The 21263-nt window shown below is 50.7% G+C and overlaps 1 protein-coding gene across 1 annotated transcript in view; it reads left to right on the plus strand.

The window, feature by feature from the left end:
* TTK (TTK protein kinase) overlaps positions 1 to 21263 on the plus strand; it is a 242172-nt gene that overhangs the window by 116374 nt on the left and 104535 nt on the right. The window contains exon 14 of the mRNA XM_082249922.1: positions 9394 to 9483. Coding sequence (XP_082106048.1) covers positions 9394 to 9483 — 90 coding nt within the window. The remainder of the gene's footprint in view (positions 1 to 9393; positions 9484 to 21263) is intronic.

The raw sequence follows: 21263 nt of genomic DNA on the forward strand, positions 1-21263 counted from the left end.
CGCAGGTGCTTAGGCGTTTCCTGGTGGCTGATTCTGCCCCCCAGGCGACTTTGGATATGGTGGATCAAATCCACCAGGGTGTCATGTATTTGTGTGATGCGGACCTGGATATGGTTCCGTTGGCTGCACGTGTACACAGTGTAGCGGTGTTATCTCGCCGCCTGGTTTGGTTGAAGTGTTGGTCTGTGGATCAATCTTCACGTAAGACCTTGGCCAATCTGCCTTTTGATGGTTCTCGCCTTTTTGGCGAATCCCTGGATGCCCTAATTAATGGGGTCACGGGGGGTAAGAGCACGCTCTTACCTCAATCCCACTAGACTAAGACGGCTCCTGGAAAAAAGAATGCTTTCTTTCGGCCCACTCAGGGGTCCTTTCGTGCCTTTCGGCCACATTTTGGGACAAGCCGTCCAAGGGTCAAGGCTCCCGCAAGAAGCCGTGGGCAGGTAAGCAAAAGTCCGGCCAATCCGGTTCTGCGGCCCACAACAGTGCGGCCTGAAGGGGCGCCCTCACCCACTTCACAGGAAATCGTTCGATCTGGCTACTAGATCGAGTTTCTCTCTCGGCCGGAGAGCAGATTTTTTCCCTCAAGTCTTCTGTTATCCCCGGAGCGCTTGCAGGACCTGAGGGCTCAGGGAGTGGTGGTCCCGGTGCCTCATCGGGACAGATTTCGGGGGTTCTATTCCAATCTGCTCACCGTGCCCAGGAAGGAGGGCAAGGTGCGTCCGATTTTGGACTTGAAGGCTGTGACGAGACCAATCTTGCCCCATTGCATTGGAGGAGCCTGGTTGCCCGCCTGCTGCCTTTGGACTATGGACCATTCTTTAAAAGACTTTGTTCCCCTATGTTTTAGCTGCTACGCTCCAAATTCCTTTAAAGAGGTTGTCACTATGTCTGCAAATTCAATGGGTATTAGCTGCAGATTGAGGGGGGGATTGCTTCCAGCAGCCCCCTCCTAAAGAATGTCTACTGATTAACTCAGTGCTTTTGTCTAAAATAGGACAGTATGTTAATAGAGTCTGAGACTATTGATAAGCATGTTAATGAGCTCACCTGGCTATAATTACACAGTCATTGTTCATGTGGTATTCTCAAAGTATATATAAGTGTGTGTTTCTTGCAATAAAAGAGGAGAGAGTTACTCTTGATCAAACCTCACTACAGAGCCTTGTCTCGTACTTGGGGGGGGGGGGGGGGAATTATTGATGTGCTTCATGTATGGCGGATTGGAGTGGTCGATAGCTGTCCGGGTGTTTGGGAGTGGATTATCCTAGACGACTGTAACCCCTTTCATACTTTGGGGTGTCGTAACAAAGGCGCTGAACCGCCTTGTGCGGGTGCGCAAGTTCCGCATGGAATCCCTGCGGTCGGTGGTGGCTGCCCTGGTTCCGGGGGAGTTCATGGCTTCCATCGACTTGCAAGATGCGTATCTTCACATCCCGATTTTCGAGGGTCACCAGAGGTACCTTCGATTCGCCATAGCGGAAGACCAATTTGTGGCGTTGCCTTTTGGTCTCGCCTCGGCTCCAAGGGTGTTCACTAAAGTGCTGGCACCGGTTCTGGCTTTGTTGAGGGCCCAGGGCATTTCGGTTCTGGGGTATCTGGACGATATTCTGGTTCGGTCTGCGACCAGCCAGAGTCTGGAGAAGGATCTGTCCGTCACGTTGCAGACTCTGCAGGAGTTTGGTTGGACGATCAATTTTCCAAAGTCGACATTGTGCCCATCGGTTCGGATTTCTTACCTGGGTATGATTCTGGACTCTGTCCAGGCGTAGGTCTTCCTGCCGGAAGAAAAACTCGCAGCTCTTCAGGAGGCAGTCAGGTCCCTCAGGGACGTTCCATCTTCGTCCATTCGGACGTGCATGCGGTGTCTGGGATTGATGGTCTCGGCTTTCGAGGCGATTTCCCTTCGCCCAGTTTCACACACGGGATCTCCAAGCGGAGATATTGTCCAAGTGGGACGGGCGTCCGCAGTCTCTGGCTCTCCAGATGTCATTGAGTTCTCAGACCAGAAGGGATCTTCTGTGGTGGCTTCAATCCCCCTCAGTATCGGGGGGCAAGTCTTTTCGTCCCCTTTCGTGGGCGGTGATCACCACGGACGCCAGCCTGTCGGGCTGGGGTGGTGTTCTGGGCGTTCTGTCCACCCAGGGTGTTTGGTCGACGGAGGAATCCTCCCTTCCGATCAACGTTCTGGAACTGCGAGCGATACTCCTCTGTCTTCGTCGTTGGACGGACAATCTTCACGGCTACCCGGTTCGGGTGCAGACGGACAATGCCACGGCGGTGGCTTACATCAATCACCAAGGGGGCACCAGGAGTGCCCGGGCGGCTCGAGAAGTGGCCGCGATTCTGTCTTGGGCCGAGACGCATGTCCCGGCAATATCGGCAGGTTACATTCCGGGGGTGAAAATTTGGCAGGCGGATTATCTGAGCCGTCGAACCCTGGACCAGGGAGAATGGTCCCTTCACCCGGCTTTCTTCCAGATGTTGTGCGCGAGGTGGGGTCTTCCGGAGGTAGACCTGTTCGCGTCTCGTCTGAACTACAAAGTACCACGGTTCGTGGCAAGGACGTGCGATCCTCGGGCAGACGCGTCGGACGCGTTGGTTGCCCCGTGGCATCAGTACCAACTGATGTATGCGTTCCCGCCGATTCAATTGCTGTCCAGGTTCCTTCGCGGAACCGACCACGGTGATTCTTGTGGCACCGGCCTGGCCTCGCCGGTCCTGGGACGCAGACCTCGTAAATCTGGCAATCGACGCCCCGTGGCGTCTGCCTCTTCGAGAAGATCTTCTGTCGCAAGGACCGATCTTCCATCCTGCTTTACAGTCGCTGGTCTTGACGGCCTGGCTGTTAAAACCGAGGTCCTGAAGAACAGGGGTCTTTCCCCTGAGTTCATTCACACCTAAATGCGAGGAAGCCTTCCTCGGGGAAGGTTTATTACCGTACTTGGAAGGCGTATTTTGCCTGGTGCGAATCCAGGGGTTTCTCTCCTGACACTTATTCGGTGTCTAGGGTGTTGCCCTTCCTTCAGACGGGTGTTGACCAGCGTCTGGCGCTGGCCACGATCAAGGGTCAGGTGTCTGCTTTGGCCGTTCTTTTTCAACGGCCTGTGGCATCTGATTCTTTGGTTAGCACTTTTGTGCGGGGGGTACGTCATCTGATCCCTCCTAGGGGGGACCCTCTTCCCCCTTGGGACTTGAATCTAGTTCTATCAGTATTGCAGCGTGCTCCTTTTGAAAGGTTCAGGGAGATCTCGCTGTCTTTGTTATCCAAGAAGGTCGCCTTTTTGGTGGCTATCACCTCGACTTGTCGAGTGTCGGGGCTGGCAGCCTTGTCCTGCAAGTCTCCGTGTCTGGTTGTGCATTTGGACAAGGTGGTCTTGCGACCTAACCCTTCTTTTCTTCCAAAAAGGGTTTCGGACTTTCATCTCAATGTTGACATTGTCAAACCTTCGCTTTGCGCGAAGCCGAAGCTTCCGACGGAGGTGTTGCTTCACTCCTTGGATGTTGTCCGGGCGATTAGAGTCTATCTCAAATCGACTGAGTCTTCTCGCAAGTCGGATGCCTTGTTTGTCCTTCCGGGAGGTCCTCGGAAGGGCATGGCGGCGTCGGCTTCTACAATCGCCAAATGGATCTGACGGACCATTGATCAGGCCTATGCTTTGAGGGGGAAAGTTCCCCCTGTACCTGTGAAGGCGCACTCTACCAGATCTCTGAGTACGTCTTGGGCCTGTCGTCATGGGGCCTCTGTGGCCCAGGTGTGTGAGGCGGCGACTTCGTCGACCGTACACACTTTCACGATATTCTACAGAGTAGATGTTCAGGCATCGGCTGATGCTTCCTTTGGCCGCAAGGTTCTTAGTGCGGCAGTTTCCTAGAGCCCTTGTTACGGGTTCTTTGGCTTTTTGGGATTTTTGTTTTTTCCCTGGGTTTTCTTGCTCCTGTTGAGCGAGTGTTTGTTCTTATGCCCAACTGGTTTCCTTCCTTTGGTAAGGTTCCTTTCTCTGATGGGGAGACGGCGTTGCCTTGGGCGCGGCTGAGTTCTTCCCACCCCTCATGTTTACACTGCTTTGGGACATCCCCATTGGTGATGAATATGAAGTGGGCGGCGACTGTCGGAGGACGTAAGAGAAAACGGAATTTTTGTAAAATCTTACCTGTAAAATTCCTTTCTCTGAGTCCTCCGACAGTCGCCGCCCCCGCCCCTCTTTTGGGGTTTTGATGTACTCTCTACTGCTATTCCACTGAAACTGAGTTGGATACAGGAAGTGGAGGGTTATGTACTGAGGGGACCACCCCCTGGGGGTGGGATATGTTAAAAGTCTTTGTACTAACATATTCTATTGCCTAGCTACTCCTACGGAATAAAGGACATAACCCATTGGTGATGAATATGAAGTGGGCGGCGACTGTCGGAGGACTCAGAGAAAGGAATTTTACAGGTAAGATTTTACAAAAATTCCGTTTTGCCATATGGCAGCAGAGAAATATACAGGTATAGATAAAAAGTATTGTCATAATTCATAAATATTGTCATAAAATCCCTAATCGGCCCAATGCAATAAATATACTATCACGACCCAAATAAACATTCATATTTAAAAATATGCCAATATTAAAAACATATAATAAATGTTAAAATCCTCTATTGAGAGTAATAAAAATAATAGGAATACTCTAAAAATGTATAAATATATAAAAAAAACTCTCAATGTCGAAACCATGATTGGGAATAAAGGTGTATAGACTTGAATATATATATATATATATACTATGTACTTGGTACAATAGATACAATTCTACACGCCGACTAGGCGCACTATAGCAAACTCCCCACAGACCTGGTTGGTGCTTCAGGAACCCCTGAATCTTCTTCCATGGCCTCCTTATCTGCTGCACTGGCGACTTTTGCATCCAGGATGGTCTGCTGCTGTTGCACTCCTCCTCCAAAAACAGCCGATGCCCTCTGTTTTTTTCTGACTCAGAGCCTGCCTTGGTTGCCACGGACAATGTCCCCCTTGAGGGGTCCCAGTCCTCACATTCAGATGGGATGGAGGAGGGGTCCTCCTCCACTGCGGTGCGGGAACGCTATAGTGTGCTGCGGGCTTGGAGCGAGACTGATCGCTCGGTTCCTGTTGTCCCTTTTATGGGTATTTGGCTTCTTGGGAATGCCTTAGATGCATTGCTCGCAGGTCTTACGGGTGGTGTGGGTACCCTTTGGCCCCACACCTCTAAAGGTGAAATCTCCCCACGCCAGGCGGGGTCTTTCCTTCACTTGGGAGGTCCCTTCGAGCCTTAGGGGGGGGGGGCGGGAAAGAGGTAGCTCCTTCAAGGCCTCAGGCGGTCGCAGGAAGCCTATGACCGGTCAAGCCAGTTCGGCTGCCCGGTCCTCCTCCACCTTAGGGACACCCTCACCCTTTTAGGGGGTGGAGGGCTGTCTGCGTTACTTTTCGGGAACCCTGGTTGTCCCTAATTCAGGACGGGTGGCTTCACGAGCTGCTTCATTCAGGGTGCGAGCTCAAGTTTTGTTCTCGCCCCGCACAAATCTCAATCAGTTTCCCGATCGATTACATGATCTCGTGGGAGGCGGTGCGAGAGCTTCTCGCCCTAGGAGTCATTGTGCCAGTCCTTCAGCGGGACAGGTTTCACGGGTTATATTCCAACCTGTTCACGGTTCGCAGGTAAGAGGGAAAAGTGCGTCCGTTTCTGCACCTCAAGTCTCTGAACTGCTTTGTGCGGGTGCAGAGGTTCCGGATGGCATCCGTCCGGTCGGTGGGGGCATAGTTAAGTTCAGGGGGCTTCTGGTCTCCATCGACTAAAAGGGTGCGTGTCTGCACATCCCGATCTATAGAGGTCATCAGCAGAATCTCCGCTTCGCAGTGGCAGAGGAGCATTTTCTTTTGTGGCATTACCCTTTGGTCTCGCTTCGGCTCCCAGGGTAGTCACCAAGTTTTTGGCTCTGCTGCTGTCTTTGCTGCGCGTGAAGGGGATTACGGTCCTCGGTTTTCTGGACGACCTCCTGTTGTGGGCAGGCTCGTGTGCCGCTCTGTCAAGCAATCTACAGGTCGCTCCAGGAGTTCGGGTGGACCATCAACTTTCTGGTGTCAGCACTGACCCCGTCAGTTTGTCTCAGTTCAAACACAAGGGCGGTACCGGACGCACAACTGTCACGCCCCCTAGACGCCGGTTTTTACACACTATATGCAAGATACCTATGCAAGTGCAATTTGAAATACATTTTTGTGTGCAATTAAATGGGATTACGCTATGTGCTGCTTATTTCCCCTTACACACTTATGACCACGTTTGGAGTTCCCATATGATGTAGAGGAATATACCTGATACCTGGTCTATGAAGGAGGCGATCCATTTGGATTCATATCTTGGCGTGTGTGGCCGTTCCATTAAGTTGGAGGCCTCAGCTTCTGGTAAGCTGCCACTCTGCTATTTATATTCCATGGGTGCACTCCTGCCTCTATCTTTTGGATTCAAGTCTTCGGGTCTAATATCACCTCTCTGGGACTTTTTAGTTTTGGATTCACATTTATCACCTCATGGACTTTGTTGTTCACCATTTTTTATTTAGTGTTATTTATTTAATATTTCACTTTTAAGTATATGGGTTGCACCATATCTGATAGTGCTGCACTACCTTTTGCCCTAGTTTGTCTCAGTTGCCTGGGGTTGGTCCTCGACTCCGCTTACGCAAGGTTTTTTTCTCCCAGGGTAGGAAACTTTCCGACCCTGCGGGGCGGGATTTGGTCCTTTAGGGACAACTATCTCTCCTCTCTACAGTCCTGTGGGTGGTCCCTGGGTCTGCTGGTTTCGGCCTTCGAAGCCATTCTGTTGGCTCAGTTCCCAATGAGATCTCTGTCTGCAGAGGTTCTTACCTGGGGGGACAAAATCCTCAGTCCTTGAACAAAAGGATATCTTTGAGCCCCCTCACGAGGGTGGACTTTTCAGGGTGGCTCCTGTCACCCACTCTGGCGCAAGGCAAATCTTTTCTGCCTATGCTGGGGACAGTGTTTACCACGGATGCCAGCCTGTCGGGCTCTGGTTGAAGTTCTGGGCATGCTTTGTGCCCAGGGGACGTGGTCGGCGGAGGGATCCTTCTTGCCGATATCGTCTTGGAGCTCCGAGCAATCAAGTTCTTGTTCCCTTGGACGACTCAGATTTAGTGTCTCCCGATTCGTGTTTCACTCGGACAACGCCACTGCAGTGGCTTACGTCATTTGCCAAAGGGGCACCGAGGGTGCCCAGTCGGGGGCTGTGGTCCTGTCTTGGGCCGAGTTGCGCTTTCCAGCGTTTTGGCTGTTCACGTTCCGGGAGTATTGCACTGGCAGGCAGACTGTCTTCGTCGCCAGTCTGTGGACCAGGGGGAATGGTCCCTTCATTCCGGGGGTGTTTTGCCTCCTGTGTGTCCGGTGAAGGTCTCCAGACGTGGATTTGTTTGCGTCCCGTCTTAACATGGAGGTGGGAAGGTTTGTGGCCAGAACCCGCGGTCATCTGGCAGTTGCCATGGACGCTATGGTGATGCCCTGGCACCAGTATCGGCCTTCCCTCTGATCGACTGCTGTAGGATTCAAGGATCTCTGGTGGCCCCAGACTGGCCTTGTCGGTCTTGGATACCTTGGGTGGACGGTTGTCGAGCCGTCCTGGCGGCTTCCGCTGTGAGACGTTCTACTGTCTCTCCGGGGCCGATATTCTGTCCTGTTGTACAGTCTCTGGCTTTGACGGCATGGCTGTTGAAAGCCAAGTTTTCGAGAGGATAGGATCTCCAAAATGTTGTTGTTTCTGCCTTACTGAAGGCTCGGACAGCTAACTCCAGGAAGATTTACCATCGTACCTGGAGGGCATATATTGCCTGGTGTGAGTCGCAAGGGTTTCATCCACGCTCCTTTTCGGTAGCGAGAGTTTTTGGCCTGACTTTGGTTTTTTGTTTTTTTTTTCTTACAACGGCCTCCCTTTTGAGGACATCAGAGAACCAGCTCTGCCTGTGGTGTTCCACAAAGTTGCCTTTCTGGTGGCTGTCACCTCTGTTTGCAGAGTGTCGGTATTGTGGGCTCGGTCTTGCCGGTCGCCTTCTGTGGTCGTTTATAGGGATAACGTGGTCCGGCGACCCACTCAGTCTTTTCTTCCTGCGGCGGTGTCTGGTTTCCACCTCATTGTTTCTTCCGTTGCTTCCGCCTTGGGCTTAGCCCAAGGATCCCAAGGACTTTGTCCTGTGTTCCTTGCATGTGGTCTGGACGGTCAGGTTTTTGCCTGTCTGCCACGGAGTCTTTTGGGAAGTCCGATTCCTTGTTTGTCCGTCCGAGGGCCATTGGAAGCGTTCGGCTGCGTCCCCTGCAGTTTTCTTCTGTTTTGGATCGGACGGACTTTGGTTTTGGGCCACTTCACTATAGGCTCCGGTGCCCCCTTTTTCCTGTGAGGGCACGTTCTACTAGAGCCGTCCTTGCCTCTTGGTCTTTCCGCCATCAGGCTTCCTGTGGCTGAGGTGTGCATAGCGGCGACAATTCTACTGATTTGATGCACTGCCATCCTAGGATGCTTCCTTTGGCCGCTGAGTTTCGTGCGCGGCAGTTTTGCAGAGACATGCGTTTCTGTCTCTTCTTGGGGTGTATTTATCCAGGGTTGACTTCTGTTGAGCTTTTGTTGCCCTGTTGGCTCAGTTTTTTGGACTCTGGCCTGGTTGCACGTTGCCTTTTTATTTGTTGCGTCTTCCCACCCCTCACACCTGCACTGCTTTGGGACATCCCACTCATGAAGGCTAACTGAACAGGCGGCAACTGTCGGAGGACGTAAACGAAAATAGAATTTTTGTTAGAAACTTACCGTAAAATTCTTTTGAGTCCTCTGACAGTCGCCACCCCCGCCCCTCTTCTTTTTGGGTTTGATAGTCTTTGTGTACTGCTCGCTAGAAAACTGAAGAGCAGCTCCTAGTGGCTGATGGGTAATAGCTGAGAAACAGCTCCCTAGAGGTGTGTTGTGTAAAAGCTTTTGTTAACCTTTTCACTGCCTAGCCTACTCCTGCAGAGAGGCGCATTACCCACTCGTGAAGGCTACTGTCAGGATTTAGAGAGAATAATTTTACAGTAAGTTCTTAAAAAAATTTTTTTCTTATGCAAACGTTGGGTATTAGGGTGACACCGTGCAGTTCATATACGGACATAGGAAATGCTAATTTTAAATCCATTCAAGCTTGTTAAAAAATATCTGACTTGTGAGTAATCAATTTTTTTTTTTTTTTTTTTTACAATGGGAACATTAGATCCTTTTTAGAGTATTGGAGTTGTTTCAAAATGTAGTGGCAAGTTTTTTGGACAGATCTTTGTGGTTATCAAAAGGGGGGCGCCTTTGTGGCCAATAAACTAATCCACGCCTTATTTCTTTTTTCAGATGACTCCGTCCATTGCATCTGACTGTATTGTAGTCAAAGGAAGAATTTATGTTATCTTAAAGCAAATCGGTACTGGTGGCTCTAGCAAGGTAACCACTGATTTTATGGTTCTGCAATATATTTAACATATCTATGTAAAATGCATTTCCTGTTCAGTATTTTGGGGAATAAAAAGTAGGCGATTGCAGAGGAAATAAAAAATGTTTTTCTCTTTCGTTCATTGACGGACACAGCTCCTGGTACCTAGGACACTAGGTAGAAAAGAATTCTGGCTACACCCATGGGCAGTCCCAGGGGGTATACTCCCTCTCTCTGTTATAGCCACTTTTTTTTTTTTTTTTTTCTGCCTAGTCAGGAGTAAGGACCTAGTTCCTTCCTGGGATCTTTGGTCCCGGCAAATATTTTTTCTTTTTGGATAGACATTTTTTTCTCCTGGATTTTTCCTGTGAGATTACAATCAACTGCTGGGCTGGATATTCTAGATCCAGTGGTCACCCCAGTCTGGCCAGTGAGCGTGCGCAGACCTCAGCTCCGCGCTAGGTCGGTCGTGACATCGCCCCACTGGATGGGGGCTGGCTTTCAAGTAAAATGCCTCGCAAGGTCACATACAACCTCGTCTCGGTAGGAGTCAGTCGTATATGACCGCATATCGGCCCGAGTCGCAGCGTTCCTCCTGGCCGACAGCCCCACTCATTTTGATGGAGAGGGGTTCTGTCTGGTGTGGTGCCTGCCTGGTTCCTGGTATGGTGAGTAGCTGTCCCCTCTCTCCCTCTAGATGGTTTTGGGTTGGATGTGGGGCCCCTCCTTGGAGGGGGTCGGACCCCCAGGTTCCTCACCTGCCCCCTTTCACATTGGCTGGGGCTGTTTGGGTGGTCTGGCCACTGTTCCTGGGATGGGGGCAGGGCACTTACTAGCGATGGGGGGGGGGGGTGCACCGCCAGGGAATGGTCGATTTCTGTCTGTGTGGGGGGGTGGCGTTGTACCTGGTGGGGGCTCCTGCCAGGGCCCCCATCCTGCCTGGATCTGTCCCTGAGGCCTGGTCTCCTTCCTGGGTCCCTGTATGTCTCGTGGTGCCATCATTTTGTTGTAGCCTGTGTATTTCTATACACGGTGACTAGGTTTGTGTAGTCCAGTGGCCAATTTGTTGTTGTTTGCCATTGAAAATGGTGGCGGCCATGACAGTGGAGCCCTGTGGGCAGCGATTTCGGAGGTGGGAGCTCCTTCTCATCCCCTTGTGCTGACTCCTGGATGATTTTTACTTCCTGAGCGCCGCATGTGTTATGCATTATCCTGGTGACTGCAGGCGCTTGTTTCTGCGGGTGGTGAGTCTGGTGGTGTCCTCTTCCTCTCTGATGAGTATCGCTTGGTGCTTGTGCCTGGCGACCAGGTGGTGCTGCCAGCGCGGTGGGGGTTGTCCCTTACCAGGGTTTTTACACCTTTTGTGGGGTCCCCCTGGTGACTCATGGAGTCTTTGGAGCACATTTCACCTCCTTTTTCGCCTCTGAGGCTGCGGCGCCCTCCGGGTCCTTACCATCCATCCTTGCACTGACGGCGGTCCTGGAGTCCTTTGTGTCCCAGGTGGAGGTGGCTTGTGGGCAACGAGCTAGCAAAATGCCCCCTGCCTTCCCCTGCCTCATCTGTCTCATCAGATCCTGAATCTGATTCAGCCTCCACGGATGTGGGTTACCCTACTGGTTCTGCAACTGGAATCCTCGGATAGTGAGGATGATTGGATGCATTGATTGTATGTGTGCGTAAGACCCTAAAGATCGAGGATGCAGCTGAAGCTGTGACTGATGGCTCACAAGCCATCCAGAGCAGCAAAGGTGTTTCCTTACTCTGCCTATTTTGACAGAATTGTCACTAAGGAGTGGGGACGACCAAAGCATCCCCGTGGGATTTCTAAGCGATTTTACTAGGTATTACTCCTATGAGGAGTCCCTTCTTAAGAAGTGGACTGTTCCACCGGTGGTGGACCCTCTAGTTTCCAGATTAAACAAAGCAACTATGATTCCCGTTGAGTCCCCGGCCTTTAAGGATCTGGCTGACTGGAAAGCGGAGGCTCTGACCCATAATATGTACACTCTTGCTGGTTCGGCGATGAGGCCGGTATTCACCATTGCCCTAGTGTCCTAAACTCTGACTGAGTGGGCTAAGCCCTTACGCCGTGACCTGGAGGGGGGAACAGCTGGTCCATGGGCTGCAATTTATCTGTGATGCCTCTTTGGATGCGGCTCTCCTGATGGCTCGCCTCTGTGTTGGCAGTGGTCCTTTGGCGTGTCTCTCTTGGCTCCAGTGCTAGTCTGCAGATCAGACTTCAAAAAAGGCCTTGACTGATCTTCCTTTCCAAGGAAATCGCCTGTTTGGAGCTATCCTGGATGACCTCATTAAAGATCTCAGAGGGGAAGAGTACTTTTCTTCCACAGGCTACTAAGGGCAAGGAACCTTGTCGTAGACGTGGGCCTGCCTTCTCAGCTCAGAGGTTTTTTCCTCCCTCAGGGTCAACTGACTTCGGAACATTTTCAGGGTTTTTATTCAAACCTGTTCAGTCCCCAGTAAGGGAGGCAAAGTGCGTCTAATCCTGGACCTCAAGGCGCTCAACTGCTTTGTGCGGGTACAGAAGTTCAGAATGGAATCCATTTGAACGGTGGTGGCATCCCTGCGTCAGTGATATTTCCTTGTCTCTATGGATATCAAGGATGCCTACCTTCACATTCAAATATGTGCCAGTCACCAGCGTTTTCTCTGCTTGGCTGTGGGAGAGGAGCATTATCAGCTTGTGGCATTACCCTTTTGGTCTCGCCTCTGCTCCTCGGGTCTTAACAAAAGTGTTAGCCCTGGTGCTAGCTTTGCTACGCCAACAGGGAATCGTGGTACTGGGCTACTTGGACACTTGGACGACCTCATTCTGCGAGTTGAGTCTCCTAATGAAAACCTGGAAATCACCATATGAACTCTGAGGGAGTTTGGCTGGATTCTGAGAAGTCTGCTCTGGTTCCGTCCACAAAGCTGGACTATCTGGGCCTGACTCTGGACTCGGCCTTTCCCAGAGTGCTTCTTCCTCTGGACAAACGCCAGAAATTGCAGTCTTCAATTCGTCTCCTGCTGTCCAGCAGATGGTCATCCCTCCAGACTTGCATGCGAGTGCTGGACTGATGGTGTCTACCTTCGAGGCAATTCCGTTTGCACAGTTCCATACAAAGTCCCTGCAAAGGGAGATTCTGATCAAATGGGACAAGACTCCTGAGTCTCTGGATAATCAGATCCGGCTGAGTCGGAGAACGAGGGAGTCCCTGATATGGTGGCTTCATTCTCCGGCGCTTCAGCTGGGAAAATTCTTCCTCCCCTTGTATTGGACAGTGGTCACCACGGATGCCAGCTTATCCGGCTGGAGAGGCAACCTCGGCAAGCATTCTGCTCAGGGGATCTGGACACTGGAAGAGTCCAGACTACCGATCAATGTCTTGGAACTCCGAGCGAACAGACTGTGTCTGGACCATTGGACGGTTGTCCAGTGCGTATTCGATTGGACAATGTCGTGGCTTATGTCAATCACCAAGGGGACACAAGGAAGTGTCCTGGTGGCTCTGGAATTAGCTGATATTCTAATGTGGGCAGAACGGTTTGTTCCAGCCCTCTCCACCGTACACATTCCTGGGGTGGAAAATAGGCAGGCAGGTTATCTCAGTTGGCAGGCATTAGACCAAGGGGAATGGTCCCTTCATCCGGAGGGGTTTCATCAGCTGTGTCTCTGGTGGGGCACTCCGAGGTGGATCTGTTGGCGTCTCGGCTCAACAAAGGTGCAGAGGTTTGTGGCTCGGTCAATTCATCCTCTGGTAGACGCCACAGATGCGCTGGTGGCCACGTGGGGTCAGTATCGGCTAATTTACTCCTTCCCCCCCCCCCCCTCCTCTCAAGCTTCTACCCAGGCTTCTCCGCAGGATTGATACAGAAAGGATTCCGGTCATCTTAGTGGCTTCAGACTGGTCTCGTTGGGCTTGGTATGCCGATCTGGTGCATCTGGTCGCAGACTTTCCTTGCAAGCTTCCTCTCAGGGAGGATCTGCTGTCCCAAAGACCGATCTTCCATCCTGCTTTACAGGCACTGGCTTTGACGGCTTGGCTGTTGAACGACAGGTGCTGAAGGATAGGGGTTTATCTGAATCGGTGATTCCTACACTGTTGAAAGCTAGAAAATCTACTTCTAGGAAGATCTACCATCGTACGTGGAAGACATACATAGCGTGGTGTAACTCGCTTGGGGTTCATCCTCACTCCTACTCTTTGGCTCGGATCTTAACCTTCCTTCAACGGGGGGTTGAACAGAAGTTGTCCTTGAGTACCCTCAAGGGCCAGTTGTTAGCTTTGGTGGTCTTCGTTCAACAATCTCAGTCCTCACGCACGCTCAGCTGACAGTCCTCACACACGCTCAGCTGTCACTGATCTCCGTGCCTTTTCCTCCTGCAGCACAGTACCACCTGCTGACTTAGAATAAAAAATATATGATCTGTAAATAATATCCTACAATACTTTGTATGCCTTGTGCAAGTTGTATTCTGGAGCCACCATATTTAACCCCTTCTCGCCAATTGTACACATATATGCAGCCTCACGGTAGTGGGTCTTTATTCGTTGGGGGTGCATGTGTTTGTGCTGGGAACAGGCTGCACAGTGCATTTCTAGTACAGAGACCATGCTCCCATCGGGAACCCCATAGTAACGATCTAGCCTAGCCTCTGACTGGCTGCCAGTGATCAGTCCTTGTACAGCCCTCCCCTATATTTATTTTTTTCTACTCTTGAATGGGGGGAAAAAGTGTAAGATAAAATGGCTTGATCAGGGTTTTATCTAGGTTAAGGCCAGGGTCCATGTATTTTTTAGGTAGAATAAAAATAAGTTTCTGGTAATGGCAATAAATTTTACCGCTGAATTGTAAAAAAAATATATATTATTTTTTTTTTTTTTTTATTTTTTTATCAAAAATGCACAAGAAAAAAAAGTAGATCTACATTACCATTTACCATCAAATCAAAGCCCAATTTGTACCGGGAAAAAAGTATACTTCATCTGGATACACAAAGTAGTTGTGGTGATCTGTGCAGTTTTACTTAGTTTTTCTCACCTCACCTTCCAGGATGGCCCAACATGAGATGATCGGCTCCTCCCCACAGGAAACACAATCCAGATCCAATTTGTTAAAAGGCCCCACCCTTCCCCTTGTTCCTCAGTTTAGATTGTGTTTCTTCCTACAGCGAAACGTTTGTTGTTTTTCACTGACCTGAAGACATGGAAGTCTGACGGTCCCCCTGTGAGCCAGGTTCAGTAAATTGTCGTGAGAGCTGAACTCTACCTGCTGCCTCCTCAGGCTTCTCACAGGTTGCCCCCCATTTGTACAAGGCTTGTCTCCGGCTACCCAGCAAAGTCTCCTCCAGAAAGTGGCCAGGCTCAAAGAGCCCGCCGGGACGTGCACCACGCTGTGAGACCAGATGCATAGCGCAGCGCCGAACAGTGGAGGAGACGCCGGACCCGCTTGGAAGCGGGAGAGCAGACTCCCAGGCCCCAGGAGCCCGGACAGCTGCAAAGCAAGGAGGCCTGCCGCAACCCACCTCATGGGAAGGAGCAGGAAAGGTCGGTTCGGGTGGCTACAGGTAAACCCAGTCGGAACCAGGTAAGTGCCATGTTTCCTTGACTGGGGACTGATGACCAGCATTAAGCCTAATCCTTGGTAAGTTCCCATATGTTCCCTCATCGGAGCCTGTAGCCGACTTGCTATGAGCAGGAAGAGTGATCTGGTGGTGATTTCCTCTTCTCTTGCGGAATCCCCAGATGGGATATTAAGCTGGCTGGTAAAGAGGCCTCAGGTTTAATGTAAGATTCCTCCCATGTGTTTAGGAGGATAGTAAAGCAAACCTGGGGCCGTGGTAAAGGGGAAAAGACAACAGAAGTATATACAGTGCCTTGCGAAAGTATTCGGCCCCCTTGAACTTTGCGATCTTTTGCCACATTTCAGGCTTCAAACATAAAGATATAAAACTGTAATTTTTCTCTTACGTCCTCAGACAGTCGCCGCCGCCTCCAAGTCATCACTGTTGGTTATTGACTTCCGCTCCGCAGGAGTAGCTAGGCATAAAGACTTAGTCAATAGAACAAAGGCATTTGCATATACACACCCATGGGGGCAGTCCCATCTGGTCAATACCCCCCTGCAGTGACCACTCCCAACTCAGTTTTAATCTGCCTAGCGTCAGGAGTAGTTGGGCTTCCCTGTGCTGGGGCTACAGTCTCAGCCTATCTAATCCTTTTATTTGATTTTCTTTGAAAATGTCAGTTTTTTCTTACTTTACTAGCTGTTTATTTTGTCAGCTTTAGTTTTAGTCGACTCTTCAGAAGAAGATGGATTCATGCGGTGCTGGGATTCGGACTGGCCGCCCTGGGTCTCCAGGGCAGAGGGTCAGATGGACCCCCAGCCTGCCATCGAGCGTTCAGCTATGGTTCGCCCTGGCATTATGAGCGACCCATCCCTTTTCGCAGCAGGGATGCAGCCGTGAGGTGGCTACCTCACTGGACGCATCTGCGATGCTGCAGTGAAATGTCCCTGGCTAACGGCATTCCCTGTCAGATGAGGACAGCGGCTTTCCGTTCTGAGAGGCTCCCCACGCCATCTGGTACAGGTAAGTACTTCTGTGTGGGGCCTCTGGGGCCTCTGTCTGGGGTGGCAGTCTGTGTTACTGTATGTTCCCCATGTCTGTGCCTGTGTGACTCCCTGATGCGGTCCCTGCGGGGATCGCTTGTACATGCGCTGCGGTGCTATGTGTTTTTGGGGGTCCCCTTCCCTGTGTCACTTCGGTGTTGGTGGGGGTGCAGACTGAGTGTGTGGCGACCGCAGCGGGTGAATCCGCGCGGTCCGCCATTTTTAAGTATGGGCAGGCATGTTGGGCGGCTTTGTGGGCTATCTACATGCTGTTTTTGGCGCCATCCGCCGCCATTTTGCGGTAGCCGAACGATCGTTCCGACCGCATGTTCGGCGGCCATTTTGGCCTTCCATGCAATCCTATGGGGCAGCCATTTTCCCTGAGTCATGCAGCCTATACGTTCAGCCTACTCTAGCAGCAAGGACATCGGTGGCAACACTCTATGGGGCTCTGCAGGTTATTGCTCTCAATATTTTTTTCTGTATTGTCATTTCTAGCTCAGTTTTGTCTTCTCCTGTTTGGGGGTCTTTGTCACTGTAGCGGTGGGCTGCGCACTCCGCAGCGATCTTAAAGGGGCAGTACAAACTTTTTTTGCATTGTTGGTTGTCATTTGAGCAATGGATTCTCAGGACAGAAAATTCCCCCCAACTCTGGTGGGGGTTCCCAGTTCTCCTGTGGCCCCTCTGAGACCTGTTTTTGGCCGCTGTAGTGGCGTCCTTGGTGTCAATCATGAAAATGCTGATGGCTGAATGTGCTGCTAAAAAAGAGATTGTCTCTCTCCTCTGATTCGGATGGTGATATAGTTGCTGCGAGCGTGCCCTTTTCAGGGTCTCGCTCATCCTTGGACCCGCTGGGGTTTGTGGGGGAGGCAGAGGTGGAGGGGGTTGATACCTGCTCCCCAGGGTCGCCTGAAGAGCGGGCGACCATGGATGCATTAATTGTTTTCTGTTAAGGAATCACTGCATTTGGAGGATGAGCCCAGTCCTCCGGGCGTTATGTCCTCATTTGGGACGCACAGGACCCGCAAGTCGGCGCAGGTTTTTCCCTGCCCCGCTGAGTTTCATTACACGGTTAATGAAATATGGTGCACGTTAAAACGTCCATTCCTAGTGCCTAGTCGGTTCAAATTGCTTTATCCCTTTGCTCCGGCTACGGAATCACGATGGTGTGTGCCTCCACAGGTAGATCACACTGTGGCCGTGTTCAACAAGGCCACATTGGTTCCTTCCGGGGATACCCCGGTTTTCCGGGATCCCACGGACCGGCGGTTGGAGTCTCTAGCCCGCCATTCCTATAAGGTGGCGGGCTTGTTTGCTCAGATCCATTTTGGCGTCCGTTTTGGTGGCTCAAGCGGTGGATGATTGGACTAGGGTGCTCAGGAGCAACCTCGTGTCTGATGATGTTCCGCCTGCCCGGCTGGAAATGGTGGATCAAATTCACCAAGGAATCATGTATTTGTGTGATGCGGCCTTAAATGAGGCTGAGGCCCCTTTAGTGGCATGCCTCTCTAGTGTCTCGGTGCTTAACCAGGGACTGATTTGGCGGAAGGGCTGGTCGGCTGACCAGTCCTCGTGGGAAACAGTTGCGGACCTTCCCTGTGCTGGCTCTCGCCTTTTTGGCGATGCGTTGGATACCCTGGTGAAAGGCGTCACAGGGGGCATGAGCACTTTGCTGCCCCAGAACCCGAAGAAAAAGTCCTTTCGAGGCAAGCGGGGTTCTGCGCCTAGATCCACTCAGGGGTCTTTTCGTGGCTTTCGGAACCAATCCAAGGGCAAGCCCGTCAAGGCCCAGGGCAGTCAGAAGGAGCCCTGGGCGGGTAAGCAGAAGTCAGGCAATGCCGGCTCGGCGGGTCAGTCCACCTCTGCCTGAAGGGACGCCCTCACTCATTTCCGGGGTGGGGGAGGGGGGCGTTTGTGCGGTTTCCTCCGACCTTGACTGCTCCGGATATCGGACAGCGAACGGATTCTTTCCCTCAAATCTTCATTTGCCTCCGGGGCGTCTGCAGGACCTGCACCAAGCGGTGCAGGACCTTACTTGCTCAGGGGGTGATTGTCCCAGTGCCTCATCGGCTATTCTTTTCCAATGCCCTGTCGCGTCTTAGTCTCTGGTTCGCACCTTCATTCAAGGTGTGCGACATTTGGCTCCCCCCAGGAAGGAGCCCTTACCTCTGTGGGACTTGAACTTGGTTCTGTCCGTGTTACAGCGTGTTCCCTTTGAAAACATTCGGGATATATCGTTGTCTCTGCTGTCTAAGAAGGTTGCCTTTTTTGGTGGCCATCACTTCGGCTCGCAGGGTGTCGGAACTGGCAGCGTTATCTTGCCGTTCTCCATACTTGGTGATTCACCGGGATAAGGTGGTCTTGCGTCCGCATCCCTCCTTTCTTCCTAAGGTGGTCTCTTGAGTTCCACATTAATGAGGACATTGTCCTGCCTTCGCTTTGTACAATGCCTAAGCGTCCTAAGGAGGTTGCTCTGCACTACTTGGATGTTGTCAGGGCGATCAGGGTTTACCTGTCTACGGAATCCTTTCAGAAGACTGATTCCCTCTTTGTCCTTCCTGTGGGACCTCGGAAGGGCATGGCTGCATCTGCAGCGCCTATTGCCAAATGGATCAGACAGACCATTGAACAGGCTTACACCTTGAAGGAACGGGTTCCTCCCTTCCCTGTTGAGGCGCTCTCTACCAGATCTGTGAGTGTGTCCTGGACCTATTGGCATCGGGCCTTTGTGGCCCAGGTGTGCAAGACTGCGACTTGGTCGTCAGTGCACACTTTTTTCCAAGTTCTACAAAGTAGATGTTCTAGCATCAGCTGATGCTTCCTTTAACCGCAAGGTTCCTGGGCTGTTGCTCCTGTTGAGCATTGTTTTCTGTTGCCCAGCAGGTTCTCTTACTGTCATGTAAGGTTCCTTTCTCTGATGTGGGTACTGCATTGCCTTTTTTTCTACGGTTGCGTCTCCCACCCCTCATGTCTATACTGCTTTGGGACATCCCAACAGTGATGACTTGGAGGTGGTGGCGACTGTCGGAGGACGTAAGAGAAAACTGAATTTTTGTAAAATCTTACCTGTAAAATTCCTTTCTCTGAGTCCTCCGACAGTCGCCGCCCCCGCCCCTCTTTTGGGGTTCTTATTGCCTACTGCTATGCTACCAAACTGAGTTGGGAGTGGTCACTGCAGGGGGGTATTGACCAGATGGGACAGCCCCCATGGGTGTGTATATGCAAATGCCTTTGTTCTTTTGACTAAGTCTTTATGCCTAGCTACTTCTGCGGAGCGGAAGTCAATACCCAACAGTGATGACTTGGAGGCGGCGACTGTCGGAGGACTCAGAGAAAGGAATTTTACAGGTAAGATTTTACAAAAATTCCGTTTTTTTGTGAAGAATCAACAAGTGGGACACAATCATGAAGTGGAACGAAATTTATTGGATATTTCAAACTTTGTTAACAAATAAAAAACTGAAAAATTGGGCGTGCAAAATTATTCAGCCCCTTTACTTTCAGTGCAGCAAACTCTCTCCAGAAGTTCAGTGAGGATCTCTGAATGATCCAATGTTGACCTAAATGACTAATGATGATAAATAGAATCCACCTGTGTGTAATCAAGTCTCTGTATAAATGCACCTGCACTATGATAGTCTCAGAGGTCAGTTTAAAGCGCAGAGAGCATCATGAAGAACAAGGAACACACCAGGCAGGTCCGAGATACTGTTGTGGAGAAGTTTAAAGCCGGATTTGGATACAAAAAGATTTCCCAAGCTTTAAACATCCCAAGGAGCACTGTGCAAGCGATAATATTGAAATGGAAGGAGTATCAGACCACTGCAAATCTAGGAAGACCTGGCCGTCCCTCTAAACATTCAGCTCATACAAGGAGAAGACTGATCAGAGATGCAGCCAAGAGGCCCATGATCACTCTGGATGAACTTCAGAGATCTACAGCTGAGGTGGGAGACTCTGTCCATAAGCAACAATCAGTCGTATACTGCACAAATCTGACCTTTATGGAAGAGTGGCAAGAAGAAAGCCATATCTTAAAGATATCCATAAGTGTCATTTAAAGTTTGCCACAAGCCACCTGGGAGACACACCAAACATGTGGAAGAAGGTGCTCTGGTCAGATGAAACCAAAATCAAACTTTTTGGCAACCATGCAAAACGTTATGTTTGGCGTAAAAGCAACACAGCTCATCACCCTGAACACACCATCCCTACTATCAAACATGGTGGTGGCCGCATCATAGTTTGGGCCTGCTTTTCTTCAGCAGGGACAGGGAAGGTAGTTAAAATTGATGGGAAGATGGATGGAGCCAAATACAGGACCATTCTGGAAGAAAACCTGATGGAGTTTGCAAAAGACCTGAGACTGGGATGGAGATTTGTCTTCCAACAAGACAATGATCCAAAACATAAGGCTGCATTCACACTTGAGCGTAGCGTTTTTACTGCGATTTTACCGCGATTTTTTAAGGCGTTTTTCATTGACATCTATCAAAAACGCTGGTAATCAGCCCAAAAAGAAGCTCATGTACTTTTTTTCAGCTACAGGCGTTTTGCAAAACGCTCAGATGTGAACAGGGGCCATTTAAATGAATGGGGTTTTACTTGTTGGGCGTTTTGGAAACGTTTCTTTTGAGCGTTTTTGGAGCTGAAAACGCTCAGGTGTGAATGGAGCCTAAAGAAAAATCTACAATGGAATGGTTCACAAATGAACATATCCAGGTGTTAGAATGGCCAAGTCAAAGTCCAGACCTGAATCCAATCGAGAATCTGTGGAAAGAACTGAAAACTGCTGTTCACAAACGCTCTTCATCCAACCTCACTGAGCTCGAGCTGTTTTGCAAGGAGGAATGGGCAAAAATTTCAGTCTCTCGATGTGTAAAACGGACAGAGACCTACCCCAAGCGACTTACAGCTGTAATCGCAGCAAAAGGTGGCGCTACAAAGTATTAACTTAAGGGGGCTGAATAATTTTGCACGCCCAATTTCCTCCTCTGTCATCACAATTGGGTATTGTCCACCTATCCATAGGAATAGCTAGGCATATAGACTTAGTCAAAAGGCATTAGCATGTACACACCCACGGGGGCTGTCCCATCTGGTCAATACCCCCCCTGCATCACCACTCCCAACTCCGTTTTAGTTTGCCTAGCAATCAGGAATAGTCAGGCTCCCTTGT

The sequence above is a fragment of the Pelophylax lessonae genome (genome assembly GCF_965119305.1).
Source record: "Pelophylax lessonae genome assembly, chromosome: 3".
Taxonomy (NCBI): domain Eukaryota; kingdom Metazoa; phylum Chordata; class Amphibia; order Anura; family Ranidae; genus Pelophylax; species Pelophylax lessonae.